The following is a 17,581-nucleotide window of genomic DNA, read 5'->3' as shown; positions in this document are numbered from 1 at the left end:
GCTTGGAGCTGGCAACCCTAATTTGAACCCTGCTGTTGAGTATTGGGCTGAGTTAGGCCAAACAAGGCCTCTAAGGTAATTACTGTATTGAATATTATGCAGTTAGCTTCAGGTTATGTCAAGGTTCCTAATGCACTTCATTCTCATTGGTTACATTGCCTGCACTTAATCCTCATTGGGTACATTCACAGGCACATTCATTGGGTGCCTTCTGAAGGCAGCAGCCAATTGGTCTTCTCAAATAAAGACCAATCAGTGGCCTGCCTATCTTATACATCGTAAATAGTTAATGAAAATGATGGTATTGTAAAGTACACGTTCTTATTGGTTGCTAGCTATTCTTGGGGCGGGGTTTCTCTGTATATATTAAGGGCTTCTGTTCAGTCTGTAGTGAGTGTCTAGTGTCTGCTGTTGTATATCTGTTCTGGCTTGCAATAAAGAACCTTGTTTTGGCTGAAATCACTCTGGGCTGCAATCATTCTGAGCTCCAGGCTCAGTACACAATACCTACAGTATGAGGAGATGGATTGTGAAAGTCCATACAGTGGTCTTCAAATGAAAAACAGAACTCATCATCATAACTCTTGAGACTATCATTCATTCTGATTGAATAAAATTGGCTTTTATAAGGGGCTTAAATATATGGGTGGGTCCCTCCTGCATTTCTTCTCAGTCTTGTCCAGTTCTGTTCTTTATTAGTCTCCATCTCACACAATTTGTTCTGTCCTGTGTTACCAGCATAGCCTTTTTGGTGGTCAAAGGGAACACCTCCCCTTTTTGTCAACATAAAAGCTGGTTGAATACAACCCACAGTAAATCTCCCGGCAGAAATTAACACCGCAACACTTGTAGTGGGTGTCTAGGCAGAAATTCAGTGATGCAGCTTTCCCTGTCATTTGCTACACAGTTAGCTCCATCTGTTTGACAGAGGATTACTTGACTGAGTCAGTGAAACAGAGTTTATTGCAGAAATCAATTATACAGAATATAGTAGCAAATGGCCAAACAGAAATTCATTATGTAGAGCTTTCCCAATGACTTTCTGTGTATATGCAAATACAATGATTACCTTTAATTTTTAGCAGAGGAAGAAGGCTGGGGTTGGAAAGATATAGGTGCATGGAACCCCAAGTTGTCAGTGCGCACATGCGACACTGTAAGATGTCTTTTTTGCTTACACAGTGCTCAAAAGGCAGGAGTTTTAATCATACTTTTGGTTCACAATTTTATTCATGTATTGCACATGATTTGCCTTTCTGCACATGTAATAAACCCAAGTTGGGTTCATAAGTGTATTTGCAAGAATACCTCTTACACCAAATGGTTCTTGTTGCAAAAATTCTGTTGTTGGGGGAAAAGGAGATAGAATCACGTTTCTACTGAAGGACATTATGACACACACACACCTTTTTATGACTTAAACAAATGGCACTAGATGCGTTTTTAAATTCAAAAATAACAAAATATTTTGTTTAGCATAGAGAGGAAAGGTCGGGTGGAATCAGGGGCTGAAGATTTCTGAGGCAAATCAATATAGATAACTCTGAAGTAAAATCAGTACATGCACTGATGTTCTTATGTTTCAGACAAATGAGAGTTTCTTAAGCTCTTCACAGTAACTTAAATCTCTGTTGAGAGGTTTTTGTTCCAGTTTTTTCCCAATCACTCTGGTCCACTTTCTTTGAATATTCTCTTACTCTTTTGGTTTCAAGAAGGCTGATACTCTCAGATCCAATAGACAACATGCCAAAAATAATAAATAAAATAAAGGAATTTGGAGACTTGGCTGGATTTTATGTGAACAAAAAGAAGTCGAAGATATTGTGTAAGAATATGACAAAGCAAAAACAGCAAGAAAAAATGGAGATAACGGATTGTGAGGTAACCAATAAAGTGAAGTATCTAGGTATTGAGCTGACTGCGAAAAACATAGACTTATTTAAAAACAATTATGAGAAACTGTGGCTACAAATAGAAAGAGATTTGATAAAATGGAATAAATTAAACTTGTCATGGTTGGGAAGAATAGCAGCAATCAAGATGAATGTGTTACCACGTGTGATGTTTTTGTTGCAAACAACCCCAATTATCCGAGACTTTAAACAATTTGATAAATGGCAAAGGAAAATCTCAGACTTTGTGTGGGCAGGCAAGAAACCCTGTGTGAAAATGAAAGTATTACAAGATTCGAATGAAAGAGGTGGACTGCAACTGCCAAATATAAGATTATACTACGAAGCAATATGTTTGGTATGGTTAAAAGATTGGATAATGCTAAAAGACCGTAAATTGCTGGCTTTGGAGGGACATAAAAAACTGTTTGGATGGCATGCATATCTGTGGTATGACAAAGTAAAAGCGGACTCTATGTTTTTGCATCATTATATTAGAAGAAGCCTTTTCACAATCTGGAAGAAATACAAGGACTATATGGAAGATGGTATCCCCTCATGGGTGGTGCCATATGAAGTAATAGATCTGAGAGCTGTTTATAATGAACAACAATGTTTAACCTATAAAGAGATAACAATAATGGAACAAAAAAGGTTAAAAATAAAAACGCAAGAAGAGTTATCTCCTTATTATGGATGGTTTCAATATAGGCAAATCAGAGATCTTTACAAGATCTTTAGATCTTGGACTGTTCACAATGAGGAATAAGATTGGAAAAGTCGGAATTAGAAGAAGTGATTTTACAAGAAGGTAAAAAAGAAATCTCGAAAATTTATAAGACTTCTAAAATGGCACACGGAAGACGAAACAGTTAAAGTCCAGATGGTGAAATGGGCAATAAATTTTCATAAAGAAATAACAATGGAAGCTTGGGAGCATTTGTGGAAAAATACACTGAAGATTTCAACTTGTACAAATATTAAAGAGAATGTATATAAAATGATGTACAGGTGGTATCTAACACCAAAGAAAATTGCGCGAGGAAATACTAATATGTCAGACAGATGCTGGAAATGTAAAAAGCCTGAAGGATCATTATACCATATGTGGTGGACTTGTGAGGTAGCTAAGCAATACTGGGGAGATATAATTAAAGTAATGAATGAGGTTTTGCAAACCCAAATAAATAAGAACCCAGAATTGCTGCTACTGAACTTGGGAATGGAAGTCTGAGGGGGGGGGGGAGGAAACGAGCACTGCGGCTGCAGTTGCTCAGAGAGAATTGTGTCCGGGACCCAGGAGGGGGAGGAAAACTTAATTTGAATTTGAATTGTAATTTGCATTTTGTAAGGTCAACCACTCCATCAATATTATACAAAGCTTTAATTTTTTAATAATGGCAGTATGAAGGGAAAGCATTCTATGTAGTGTAGTTGTTATATGTTGTTGTTGGTTTTTTTTCTTTCCTTCCCTTGTTCCCCTTCCTTTCCTTTGTTTTGTTAGTTAATGTAGTTAATAAAAAGAATAAAAAATCTTTAAAAAAAAATAGCGCAAGGAAGCTGGCAGCCTTCCGTGAGTATCGAGCTATTTTAAAGATGTGTGAAAACAGCCCAATATTCTTCTTGAGTTTTTAACTAACTCTTAAGGTCTCCAAAGACAGTTTCTAACCACACCAGACCAGAGATCTCTTCACTCTTCAGAGATAACTCCCTTTTTGATTGGGTAGGGAAATTTTCATCTCACTAGAAGATCTATCCCCTTTCGTTGGCCTTCAGCTCTTTGTACAACATTTCTAAGCTTTTAAAAAGTGCAGTCCATCACAGACATCAATGTGTCTAGACTTGTTCCTATCTAAAAGAAGGCTTTACAGCCCAAGCCAATGAGATGTTATATTCTAAACATTGTCTAATTCTGGGGTAAGACCGTAATGATCATGCAGCCAGATTCAAGTCACTACAGCACCTACCATTGCCATTTTCACACCAGCAGATGGTTGTGCTATGGTGCCAGGAGGGGATAAACTAATGGTCAGTCCAGTAGAATGTCATCTTTGCAGCAAGGTTTGCCATAGGATCAAAGAAAAACTTCTGCAGCCTTTGAGGAGACCTTTCAATTGCTGAGAAGGGCTCAGAGGTGGGATTTTCTCCTCTTGAGGAGGGTCTCTTTTGCTGCTCTTTTTTGCTTGTTAGAGATTTCCATAAAGTAAACCATTGTTTGCACTGGTGCAATTAAATGGGATGAGATAAAGATGTCAATTTGTTACCCTAGTAAAGACCTGCTCTTTTTTTTGTCTGTCTGGCAAATAGGTAGGTAGTTTTTGCAGTGTGATGGACAGCAATATTCCATAAGCCCAGGATTCTTTTCTCTGGTTTCCTTAGACACCTGCCTGTCCAAGATAACACTTTCTTATAATATCATGATCCAAAGGGAGACAGGAGAGATATAATTTTGTAGATTTTTTTTAAAAAAAATCGGCCTTAAAAAGAAATATTACCTTGAGTTGGAGTATTTAATTTTAAATTCAGATTATGTTACTTAAGGGAATAACAGTCCAACTGAACACTCTAGGGTAGAAAAATGGCACTATCCCATAGTACTTTGTGACCTTAAATGCCCTCTGTCCACCCTGTGCTCAGGAAACTTAGGGTACATTGTTCTTTGGGAACTGTACAAGGGCTATGTGGAGGTTGTAAGGGCTAGAAATAGTGAGCGAAGACAGAAGTCTGCATCACAAGCTGGGAAAGCTATGAATGCTGGCAACGGTCATGCAGTTTTGTGGATAGAATAGTAGAAGCTCTTTCTTACTGTGATAAGGGGAAACTTGTATATATACAACTGAACGACAGGCAGGCAATCGTGCAGTGTCCAGTCAAGAGAACAGAGCAGCAGGGCAACTGCCCTGAGCTATGAATGTAGTGCTTTTGGTAATGTGGAGAAGCAGAATTCAGATAGGAAAGAGAAGTCTGTTTAATCATCCCCATAATACACAATGGGATACCATATGCATTGTGGGTTTTGGCTGTTTGACAGGAGGCTTTGCAATGAAAAGTTTGTTCCATCACAACACTAAATGGCATTCTATGCGAGACTTGCCAGTAAAAGCCCTGGTAGTTCCTTCCCCCACTATACCTTTTGGTGTATGCTACATCCTCATAAACCTGGTTGAGGGAAGGTAACGGTTTCCCTTGCCCTTCGCTTAGAGTAGTGTTGATAGCATCAAAACTGCAGGATTGTGTCTGGACCCTGCAAACGCCTCATCAATGAATTATTTGCACTGCCTTAGCAGGAGAAGAATGTGGAGTAGGAGAGGGCACTTCACACCTCCTTCTGAGAAGGTGGGGAGGGGGTTGGAAGCTCCTTTTTGAACAGGCTAGGTTGCTACTGCCCCTCTCCCGAGAGTCCTGTGAACCAGCTCATGCAGCTGTCAGACATGAAGAGACAGTTGCATGTATGCATTTGCACTCTGGAATCAGGAGAAGAGCTCCCAACTCCTTATCTTTTCAGTAGCTAGTGTGTTGACTACTAGGGATGTGCGTTTCGGCTTTCTGAATGCCGAAAGAAAGCCGAAACAAAAGTGTTTCGGCTTCTTTCGGGTTAGCCGAAACGTTTCGGAGAAAGCCGAAACGTTTCGGCTAGCCGAAAGAAAAAAAGCCGAAACGTTTCGGCTTCTTTCGGCTTTCTTTCAGCTTTTCAATGGGAAAATGCCTCCGTCTTCCTGGACGTCTGGGGGAGGCATTTTCCCACCGAATCAGCCCAACATTGGTAGGGACCTTCCTCTAACCCCTCTCTAAACCCCCCCCCAAGTTTCAGACCGATTGGACTTTGGGGAGCCAAGTTATGGCCCCCCAAAGCAGGTCCCCCTATCCTCCCATAAGAAAGCGAAGGAGCAGCATATTGTTAGCATGCTGCTGCTCATCTTCTTCATTATTTCCTATGGGGAAAAATGAAGACGCAGGCTTCCTTTGCCAGGGGTGGCATTTTGCATGCAAAATGCCCCCTTACCCTCAGGGGCCCTTCTCCCACCCTTCCTCCCACCCCCCACCAAGGCTCAGCCTGCTCCCACTTGGGGGGGCCATTTCATGGCCTCCCCAAATAGGTGATCTGCTCTCATCTCTACCACTGACAGCTGGGGGAGGCTTGTCTTGCCAGGGGTGGCATTTTGCATGCAAAATGCCCCCCAGCCCTCAGGGGCCCTTCTCCCACCCCTCCTTCCACCCCCCACCAAGGCTCAGCCTGCTCCCACTTGGGGGGGCCATTTCATGGCCTCCTCAAGTACGTGCTCTAATCTCTACCACTGACAGCTGGGGGAGGCTTGTCTTGCCAGGGGTGGCATTTTGCATGCAAAATGCCCCCCAACCCTCTGGGGCCCTTCTCCCACCCTTCCTCCCACCCCCCACCAAGGCTCAGACTGCTCCCACTTGGGGGGGGGCATTTCATGGCCTCCCCAAGTAGGTGCTCTTTTCTCTACCACTGACAGCTGGGGGAGGCTTGTCTTGCCAGGGGTGGCATTTTGCATGCAAAATGCCCCCCAACCCTCTGGGGCCCTTCTCCCACCCTTCCTCCCACCCCCCATCAAGGCTCAGACTGCTCCCACTTGGGGGGGGAGCATTTCATGGCCTCCCCAAGTAGGTGCTCTTTTCTCTACCACTGACAGCTGGGGGAGGCTTGTCTTGCCAGGGGTGGCATTTTGCATGCAAAATGCCCCCCAACCCTCTGGGGCCCTTCTCCCACCCTTCCTCCCACCCCCCACCAAGGCTCAGACTGCTCCCACTTGGGGGGGCATTTCATGGCCTCCCCAAGTAGGTGCTCTTTTCTCTACCACTGACAGCTGGGGGAGGCTTGTCTTGCCAGGGGTGGCATTTTGCATGCAAAATGCCCCCCAGCCCTCAGGGGCCCTTGTCCCACCCCTCCTCCCACCCCCCACCAAGGCTCAGCCTGCTCCCACTTGGGGGGGCCATTTCATGGCCTCCCCAAGTAGGTCCTCTCAGCCCCTAAAGTCCACCCCTTACAGCCCCACACAAACCCAATTCCCCCCAGCTGCCACACACAGACCCAAATCCCCACATTAGCCCCTCACAGACCCAAATCCACCCCCACCTGCCCCACACCCATAACCCCAGGAACAGGCTGGCAAAGGCCAGCCCTCTCCCTTTGTTCCCTATGCTGGGAACTTCTAAACTCTCTTTCCCTGGGCAATTCTGCACAGCCCAGGGGTGCCACAATGGTGGGCACACTTCTGAGTGCCAGCTGGTCCCTGTGAAAGAGCACCTGAACCACAGACACCCTCCCTCAAATTCCCCCACCACCTACAGAGATGGCTGGCCAGCCAGCCCCATTGTTCCCTATGATGGGAACCAACTGCACAACAAAGAATAAAACACGAACAACACAAAATAAAGTTTTTTAAAAATTATTTTCTCCCTTTCAAAGTACAAGTAGGCAAAGCATTATGACACATTACACCAGCAGTCCCCCACACAGAAAAATTAACACAACTCACTTAACATCAGAGAATCACAAAACACGATTCCTGTCAAAAACACTTTATTTCTTGAACAGCTTTAGGTTACACAGCAGGGGGGCACACCAAAGGGCATGGCAGCAGTATCTTACACAAAAATAACACAACTCACTTAACATCAGAGAATCACAAAAGCACAATTCCTGTCAAAAACACTTTATTTCTTGAACAGCTTTAGGATACACAGCAGGGGGGTGCACCAAAGGGCATGATAGAAGTGTACTACACAAAATAATACAACCCACTTCACCGTTTTTGACAGCAGTTGTGTTTGTGTGATTCTCTGATGTAAAGTGAGTTGTGTTATTTTTATGTAGTACACTGCTTTCATGCCCTGTTGTGCCTCCCTACAGTGTAACCCAAAGCAGTTAAGGAAATAAAGTGCTTTTGACAGCAATATTTTGGGGTGATTTTGAGGACCTACTTGGGGAGGCCATGAAATGCCCCCCCCAAGTGGAAGCAGTCTGAGCCTTGGTGGGGGGTGGGAGGAGGGGTGGGAGAAGGGCCCCTGAGGGTAAGGGGGCATTTTGCATGCAAAATGCCACCCCTGTCAAAGGAAGCCTGCTTCTTCATTTTCCCCATAGGAAATAATGAAGAAGATGAGCAGCAGCATGCTAACAATATGCTGCTCCTTCGCTTTCTTATGGGAGGATAGGGGGACCTGCTTTGGTCCAATCGGTCTGAAACTTGGGGGGGGTTTAGAGAGGGGTTAGCGGAAGGTCCCCACCAATTTAGGGCTGATTCGGTGGGAAAATGCCTCCCCCAGACGTCCGGGAAGACGAGGGCATTTTCCCATTGAAAAGCTGAAAGCCGAAAGCCGAAAGAAAGCCGAAACAAAGCTGAAAGCCGAAAGCCGAAACGGCTGGCCGTTTCGGCTTTCGGCTTATTCAAAAGAGATTCTTCTTTCGGCTTTCGGCTTTAGCCGAAATTTTTTGGCTTGCACACCCCTATTGACTACCTTCCCCCCATTCTTCTCAAGTTGGCTGTTATAGCAGCAGAATCAGAACTGACAAGCTGGCACTGCCATTGTGGGAAGAGTGAAGGGAAAGGGAATAAGCCTGAAAGGCAAATAAGGGTGGAGGTGAGTAGACAATAGTCTTGAATCCCTCTGCCCCAATCTTGGTCATGTGTTGTGTGACTGGTTCTATATACACTTACTAGAGAGTAAATCCACTGAGCTCAGTTGGGCTTATTTCTGTGTAAGGATACATACACTTTTATTATATGTTAACATTGTTTCCTGCCCTGGTTCTTCAGAATGGGATAAGATAGGAAGCCAAATATTAGATCAATCTAGGATTCTAGTTTATTTAACAGGTCAGGGAGAATAACTTTAAAGAATAACTCTATTACCCTGCAAGTTAAGCCATGAGAAATGCTAAGGATGGCACATAATATTTCTGTTGCTTCAGGACTTGTTTTAAGTGTGTTCATTATTTACATCTGTGAAAAAGAGGAGCCAAAAAGGAAAAATTTGCACATGAAGCCAGCAGCAAGAAGCAAAACTATGCCTCTAACCAAATCTCTCTTTCTCTGTTTCTTCTGCAGGGCTTGTGAAGTTGGGTGTTCACTGTGTAACATGTCAAAAGGTCGCTATAAAAATTGTCAACAGAGAGAAGCTCAGTGAGTCAGTGCTAATGAAGGTAATTTTCTAATGGGAGATCTGGAAAAAAAGTTCTTGGCTCAGTGGCTTCTGTTCCATGCAAAATTAATATCTTTAATTATGTTTAACAAACATCCCTGTCAGTGCTAAGATTGTGCTTTGCATGATAATAATACTAATAATTCAGAGGTGGGGTAGGGAGACTGAAATTAAAGAGGAGGGTATATGCAAGTGCTTTAATTAAGAACAAAAATTAACGTCCAGTTGCAGTGCAGTAATTGAATGTAAAACAGTTAATGTCTAGGTTGGGCAGCTCTAAGGTACATGGCTAGAATTTAGTTGTTTTCTAGTTACATTATCCGCAGACTGAGCATTTGAATCATGAGTTGGGATTTTCTTTTCATGTGGAGCAAATGTTTTTAAATTTGGGGCTGAATCATCTGACTTCATCCTTGCATTAGGAATGATCTGAAACTGGGTTTTTGTTCTCTGAGACACTTTTGTATTAAGAAGAATTAAATCCAGAAATGGAGGGTGCTTTATTTCCCTATTTTTAGCTATTCGGATAGTGTGTAATAGCAGTGAGTGGAACAGAATTTAATTAAATGAATGCTAATCTAGTATTTTGATGAAGCCTTTAGCCTGCCTTTACCATATTATGCTCTTATTGTCTGTATCCTTGAGGCGGGGTCCTTGTTCCCAAGATACTTTTGTTATACCGGACTATACTTCCTTCAAAAAAATTAAGCAGTAACATATTTTTTCCTTTAAAAAGTACATTTTTTAATACTTGTCTATCTTAGCACCCTCTTTTCTCCCAGTCACTAGTATGCAGGCCCGGCGCGCCCATGGAGGTGGTGCCGGCAGCTGCCTCGAGTGCTGAACTCTGAAGGAGGCACCGTGCCAGTCCCCGACAACCCCCCCAATCCAGAAGTGGACCGCATCCCTGTTTGCCTCTCTGTCCCTTCACTGCTGCTGCCTGCCTCGGCTCAGCTCCTGGCGAGCCGGGTACCCAGGTAGCACTGCCGTGAGTGGGGAAGTGAGGGGGGAAGTGGGCCACCTCCCTGCCCCTTTGCCGCTGCTGCCCGCCTCAGGTGAGGGGGACGCTCCTGCACAATGACATCACAAGTGACATTATCGCGCAGGGCTGGAGCGTGCATGTGCGTGTGCACGGGGCAAGGGGCACAAGTAGGTATCTCGCCTCAGGCACTAGAAACCTTGGCACCGGCCCTGCTAGTATGCAGTCCAGATAGCAGAAATAGTGGAAAGTTTCTTCCCCTTACATACAGTCAAGGAGCTCGGCTGTTCCTGTCTGTAGGGATTTGGTCCAAATGGAAGTGATATTAATTTATCTGGAGATTTATGATTCCATGTTATCTATTCAGAAATTGATTTGATATAACTTTTTGTTTGTAAACAAAAATGAAAAACTGGCAATACTAGCTTTCAAGTAAACTGAAGTGCATATTGCAAGTGTGGTGGATTTAAATTTGATATTTATCTTTGATTATATATTATACTAGCTAGAGACCTACAAGGAGTTATGGGAGGGGAGACAATTTGGAAATTGGCTAAATTCCCCCCTCATCGATTCAGTAGATTTTCATGGTCACAAGCAGGCAAATTATCCTCCTCTTTTCCCCCCTTTAACTGATGGCCTAACTATGCATTATATTTACATTGCATTCTCCCTGGGTCCTGGTGATCAAACATGTGATGCAAGTTCCATGCACATAACTGATTCAGATGGAAGAACAGGGGAAGGGGCTTCAGCTTCTCCCTTCCACAGTTTTACTAAATTGAAACAACCCTGGGAGTGCTATGTTTCCACTGGGGAAATTTATATTCAGCCCATCGCTGTACAGGATATTCTCACACGGCAAACAGCACCCATGGGGCATTTTCCATTCAGGAGAATGGTGTGTGGGGGGGTGAAGGCGCCTGTCCCCATGTGCTACAGTCCTGATTCAAATCAACCCCCATGTACCTGGGAACTGAATTCCTAGCATGGAACTTGCAGCCACATTTGATTACTAAGGTTCTAAGGTTGCCAACTCTGGGTTGGGAAATTCCTGGAGATTTGGGGGTGGAGCCTTGAGATGGTGGGGTTTGGGAAGGAGAGAGACTTCAGCAGGGTATAGCGCCCACCCTCCAAAGCAGCTATTTTCTACACAGGAACTGATCTCTGTCTGGATCAGTTGTAATTCTTGGAGATCTCCAGATCCCACCTGGAGTCTGGCACCCTATTGCTAGAACCTGGGGAGGATGTGAGCAAAATATAACATGTAGTTGTGCTGTGAGTCTCAGCCTCTTGCAACATTCTGTGTTCCTGGAATATTCAAGTAAGGCTGGGGAGGGTGGGAACTTTTCTTTTAATAATAATAATAACATCCGATTTATATACCACCCTTCAGGACAACTTAATGCTCACTCAGAGTGGTTTACAAAGTATGTTATCATTGTCCCCACAACAAAACACCCTGTGAGGTGGGTGGGGCTGAGAGAGCTCCAGAGAGCTATGACTAGCCCAAGGTCACCCAGCTGGCTTCAAGTGGAGGAGTGGGGATTAGAGTCCCGCGCTCTTAACCACTACACCAAACTGGTTAAATTACAAAATCATATTTTCTGCATTTCTGGGGATTCTCCCAAGTATGTAGAGAACTCTAGCCTGTATGTGGGAGGCCCAGTTTTCATGATAGGCAATGGGGCCAGCCATTTTACTAATTGGTAATGTGATTATCCTATTAAAAGAATTTTGGATTTGTCTCATATAGTGTTTAGATAGAAATGATTTTAGGTTGCAAGGAAAAATGGAGGAAATGTCTCACAAACACTTTCTTCGAGCTTCTTGGAGAAATGGTGAAATAAAGAATAAGGCCGTTTCCCCACAGTCTAAAAATAGCGGGAGACTCATGGAAGGCTGCCAGTTTTGTCCTGTAATTTTTGATGCCATCTGTTTAAAAACGCCACAAACATGATTTGTGGCGTTTTGTAAACGGATAGTGTCCAAAATCACGGGAGAAAGCCAGCAGCCTTCCAAGAGTATCTCACTATTTTTAGAACGTGAGGAAATGGTCTAAATGTATAGTGATGGAATGCGGCTCTCCCAGCAGCAGCAAAATGCAGCTTAAGCTGGGAGCCGTCCTTTGCGGCCCCGCCCTGGAGGAAAGGAGACAGGCTCCCTTCCCAGGCATCCTGGGCTTAGCCGGGGGGGCGGAGCCAAGAGCCTGATTCAGGCGGCTCCTCTCTTCCCAGCTGCAGTCTCTTTGAGTGCTCGGCCCACCCACCTCACCCTGTTTTTAGTGCAGGAATAGCCGGCTGCTGGGTCCAGAGCCAGGTAGGAATTTTTCCCTCTTTTCCGATTGGCCTTTGGGAAGGGGTTTTTTTTGCCTACCTTGCACTAATGGCAGTGTTCTGAGTTATTGTTGGGTTGTGCTGTTTAGTTAGTAGTTGGCAGGAGATTTTGGGAATAGGGTGCAGGCTGGTGAGCACCCTGTGGCACTTCCCCGTGAGTGGGGACAGGGCTGCCATTAAGGGCGGTATGCATTGTTGCGGCTACCGTACGCTGGCAGAAACCTGCGGGGATCCTCAATACAAGGCCTTCCCTCATGCCGTGCGGCTGGGTGTGTAACAGGTGCTTCAATGGGGATCCATGGCCTGGCAGCCCGGGTTGCAGCCATTCAAAGGATGGCCTACACCCGGGGGCGTGGGGCTCGCCCAGACAGGTCAAGGCGGAGGTCCGGAGTTGACCCCAGGGCTTGACCTGTACCGCTTAGTTAGCTCTTGCCGTGCATTACCTTTATGGTCATTTAATAAACGGCCCTTTATTCCAAGTCTGTCTGTCTCTTCCTTCCGGCTGGGGTTGCAATTACATGTTATAAAAACATATTCTGCAAAAAATAGTGACGTGGACAGAGTTCTCTTTTCTTTCTCCATCATGTCTGGTAAAATTTACCTTGAGTGCTGATATGTTTTCTCAGTTTTGTTTCTTTGCTTCCCTGCCTAGCAGTAACTTAAGTTGTGGCTTCAGGTGGAGAAATTATGACACTTTGACATGAGGTAAACTCTGCTGCATATTATGAGGGAGGGGACCTCTACACATGGCACACACATATTTCTTGTAATTTGTAGTTTGGGCACAATTCTCATTAGACCGATTTGTCTTCTACTGCATCTCAGCTCACATATGCCTGTCTATCAGCTTTTCAGGGCATCTCACTGCTTTTGTTAGATCGAGTGTTAGCTATGAAAGATCAGAGCACAATAATAAACTAGTTGGTCTATAACAGGACATAGTGATTTTTTTATTTTTCTGCTGCTCAAGACAGGAATGATTCTAAAATGTAATGGATGATGATTTTATTTTAAGAAGTGAGAGTGGGAAGAGAACAGGAGGCTAATATAATCAAGAAAACCAGCATGGAAGAAGGCACAAATGTGGGGGCCATAGCCAATGAGCATTCACAGGATGATAAAACAGGAAGATGGGAATGAGGGAGGTTGATGTAGTCAATGTAGAGAGCCTTAAAGGTAAATAAAAGCTTTATGGTGATATGGAAAATGACAAGGAGTCAGTGCAGGGATGTTATGCAGAAAGGAGACCTGATTATGAGTTCGGGCAATTAGTTTAGCATGTGCTAAACTAATTGCCCCATTGTACAAGAGCCCAAGAAGGAAGACTTTGCAACATTTAGGTGAGTGAGAGGGTATCTCTATGGCAGCAAAGCTGGGTTTGTGACTGAGGCCTGAACTGAGCATGTTCTGATAAAATCCTGAGGTATTAGACTGTCACTTTAGATCAGTGGTGGGGTTTCTTTATTTAATGCTTCCTTGTGTTAAAACAAAAAAACAAAAACAAATTGGACTTCAAGGAGAAAGGATCTAAGTTACCCAACTCTCTGCTGTGCTGGTTTCCTGTCTATAGGGTAGGTTATTTTTATTTAGAGGATCATTAAAATTTGTGTTCTCTGACAACAATTCAAAGTTTTACAGTCCACTGTATCCAGTATTGCCAGACAGTTCTTGGAGACTGGTGGAAGTAGGGTAGCCACCCTCTCAGTGGGGCTTGTAGATCTCCTGGAATTACAACTTATCTTCAGTCTATGGAGATGAGTTCTTCTGGAGAAACTGGCTGTTTTAAACGGTAGATTTTATGACATTATACCCCCGTGAGCTCTCTCCCTTCCTCAAACCCCACCGTCCCGAGGCTCCACCCCCAAAGCTCCAAGAATTTTATAACGTGGAGTTGGCAACCCTAGTGGGATTGTTGTTTAGGGACTGTTGTAGTGGAATTGTTGTTTGAACAGCATCATGGGATATTTTTTTAAAAAAAAATGCAGCCTCATATATTTAATGGAAGTTCTTACTGGAAACAACAAATGGAAGCTCTAGGAATTGCCATAGGCTTTACCATAGAGTTTTCAGCAATTAATCGAGCTAACCTGGACATGGGTAGCTCTAGGAATCACCAGGAACTCTATGGTATGCAAAGCTGTATTTTTGGGAAAAAATTGTTCTGCTCCTACTCTGAACCATGATGGGTAACAGGACCTGGGGTGGGAGATCCCCCTCCCTCACCATGGGCATGGCAGCCCTGACTCTACCATATCCTTTCCACCTAGGGATGCCAGGCCTCCTAGTAGGAGGGCTCCCAGATTTTTACCTTGGTTTTCACCTGTGTTGCACCAGTGTACTTATGTCACTTCCAGTAAAAACTAGAAGTGACATGGTGGATATGCTAGCATTTTGCAAAGTTTTTTTTTTTTAACCAGAAGTGATGTAATCATGTTGGCGTGACACCAGTGCACCAGACCCTAGTATTTCCTTCCAGGATTTGCCATCTGTGGATTAGCAACCCTTGTCCCTCCTCTATTGCATGTATAAACCAAGCCTCAGTGTATGCTTGTGATTAAGCCATTTTTGGCTTTCTGAGGGTCAAGTCAGAAATGTTGCTGGGAGTTCCATGAATGAGTTCCTCATTTTTTTAAAAAAGCAACCATGTGGAGTCCCATTGCAGACTGATACTGTATCATAGGGGTAAGGAAGGGGGTAAGTCCCTCCCCCCACAAGGCACCACATAGCTTCTCTTTGGACACTTGAGGTAAACATGCAGGTTCAGCAAACAGCAGCTCCCTGGGACCATTTAGATTGGGAAAGCTGTGCAAGGGACCCCTTCTCTAGGCTGTAGTCCCATTCTGAATTGTGAGATCATGGACATGCATTTTAAAATCAAAAGACCACTTGGGAACTGATTGACAGAATTTCCAATTTTAAAAATGGTTTGTTTCCTTTTGCCACTGTTTTTAATGATATGTCTAAAAATATTTAACCCCTTCGAAAAGGGGCCATAGATCAGAGGTAGAGCATCTCCAGTTAAAATGTCTCAGGTGTTGGGAAAGCCACGTCAAGCAGGTCTCTGGAAAGGGGCACATACATTTTCTAAATAAATAAATACCTTTCTCCGTCCGAGACTCTGTAAAGCCACTGACAGAACACAATACTGAGGCGCTAAAAGGACCAAAGGCTTGATTCAGTGTTAGGCAGTGTCATATGTTCACCCATAGTCTCTGGAGTCGTTTACCCAGAGTACAAGAGAGCAGTGCATGAACATGCAAAATGACAAAGGCAAGTCCTCGAGTGAGTTGCTGTCTGCTGCAGTTGGTTACCTTTGACAGCTGCTACCCCCAGTTTTTCATCTTGTTTCCCAAGCCTTCTTGAGTATTGGTTTTGGGGGAGGGTTTTTTTCCCCCTACTAATATATTTTTTTTATTTTGTACATTGAGGGAACTGGCCTTTTCTCTGCAGCTGCTCTTCATTTGAGCTGCACAGAATTGAGAGGCATTTGGTAAAGTACTTTCTAATCATACCATAATACTATCAATATTTCTGGAGAGAATAATTCAGAATTGAAGCAGCTGGTCTCAATTAACAGAACTGCTGCTGTGGAGATGATACACGGGCAGGCACGGTGGAGAATGAAACTGTAATAAAATGTGTCATTTGAGCCTGTATTGCCCTGTCTAAGGGAGTGAATTGTGGATGGACTGCTAAGTGCACACATATGAATTATCCTCAGAGTGTCCACTTGGGCTTCCTTCTCTGCTAAATTCAAACTTGTTTTGCACAGTTCTACCTACTGAGATGCTTCTTAAAAGATCAGGAAAAAAATGTAATCCAGTGGTACTCATTCCACAGCTCACAGGCAGCCACATTTACAGTTACACAGCAACAAAAAGAGCTACATGACTATAGTATGCCCTGTGCACCATCCTGCCAAACACGCATGTACAATATTATAATTTAAATATTAAGTATGTAACTATAACTTTTAAAATTATAAACTGGGTTGTCTATCCTCACTACTTTTGAACCTTGGCCAGCCCTTGTGTATCTGAAGTTTAGGGAAGAGCCTGCTCTGCCTTCCGGCTCTCTCCTCAGAATAAGGAACATCAGGTTGGGTGAGAGTGAGATGGGCAAGGTGCCTGGTGAATGATCAGCCAGCTTTGGAGAAAGGCAAGTAAATCCAGCGCCCCACCAGATATAGCTTGTTCTTTTCTTGGGTAGCTGAATGGTAGTTTTATTCTCTTCTCTGCAATCAACTTGTTCTCCAGGCAGTTGCCCTGGTGCTGAGAGAACAGAGGCAGTCGAGAAGGAGGGGTGGCATTGGAGAGGGCAATCCCTCTTAGTAACAGACCATAAAGCCAAAGAGCTCATCCCTGTTTTGTGAGCAGTCCACCTAGTTCTCTGCCATTTAGTATGTGCTTATGAGTAGTAAAACCATAAGCCCTCTAACTAATGCGCTGCAAGCTGCAGTAGCAAGCCGGCTGGCTAGGTGAGGCATTGTTGACTCCTGCCCGGGAGACTGGAATGTGAGAGAAATGCAGATGAAATGCTGAGTGATTGAGTGTGATTAGTTCCTGCCCTCCCTGCTGAGGATGTGCAAGCTTTCTGACAAGAAAGGCGCTTGAGGGACTTTCCTAAAAACAAACCCTCGGACATTCCACCCTCCTTTATACCAATGGTCAGAACCCCGGTTCAAATCCTATCCTGCAATCAAAGGCCATCAATCATCTCTGATTAAGTTTAAACTCTTCCTGGGAACACTTAATCTAAACTTTAAGTTCCTTATTCAACCCAGGAGACACTCAATTAAAACTACAGTTTCATTGTCCAGCACCGGGAATGACTCATCTAAACCCAGCTTCTATTGTCATGCCTCAGAACACCAATCAAGGCTTCACAATCCCTTTATCTATCCTAGGAGACAACCATAAAGACCATTGATTGTCAGGCTGAAGTCATCTTCCAGCCCCAGGCCCATTTTGCCCTATAATTGCTTGGACTTTACCCCAGCCAAACTGTGTGCACTTACTTGGATCCAAGTGCCATACCCTCAGAATCCTCTAAGCCTCCCTGCAAGGAACACTGGTTGTTCAAGACTTCTTCCTCTGCGGACATCTCTACTCCTCTGATAGGTAACTGTTACCTGAATCCTACAACTATTCCCCATTTTCTCACTACTTTTCCTAGGACTCTTGCGTGCCTGTGATTTTTATATATTTGCT

The 17,581-nt window shown here is 44.0% G+C and overlaps 1 protein-coding gene across 1 annotated transcript in view; it reads left to right on the top strand.

The window, feature by feature from the left end:
• BRSK2 (BR serine/threonine kinase 2) overlaps positions 1 to 17,581 on the top strand; it is a 612,383-nt gene that overhangs the window by 296,484 nt on the left and 298,318 nt on the right. Inside the window, exon 2 of the mRNA XM_054972235.1 lies at positions 8,963 to 9,057. Within this exon, the coding sequence (XP_054828210.1) occupies positions 8,963 to 9,057 (95 nt within the window). The remainder of the gene's footprint in view (positions 1 to 8,962; positions 9,058 to 17,581) is intronic.

This window comes from Eublepharis macularius, chromosome 2 (assembly GCF_028583425.1).
Source record: "Eublepharis macularius isolate TG4126 chromosome 2, MPM_Emac_v1.0, whole genome shotgun sequence".
In the NCBI taxonomy this organism is placed as follows: Eukaryota; Metazoa; Chordata; class Lepidosauria; order Squamata; family Eublepharidae; genus Eublepharis; species Eublepharis macularius.
The sequence above is the reverse complement of the archived record's forward strand: the minus strand, read 5'-3'. Positions and strand labels throughout refer to the sequence as shown.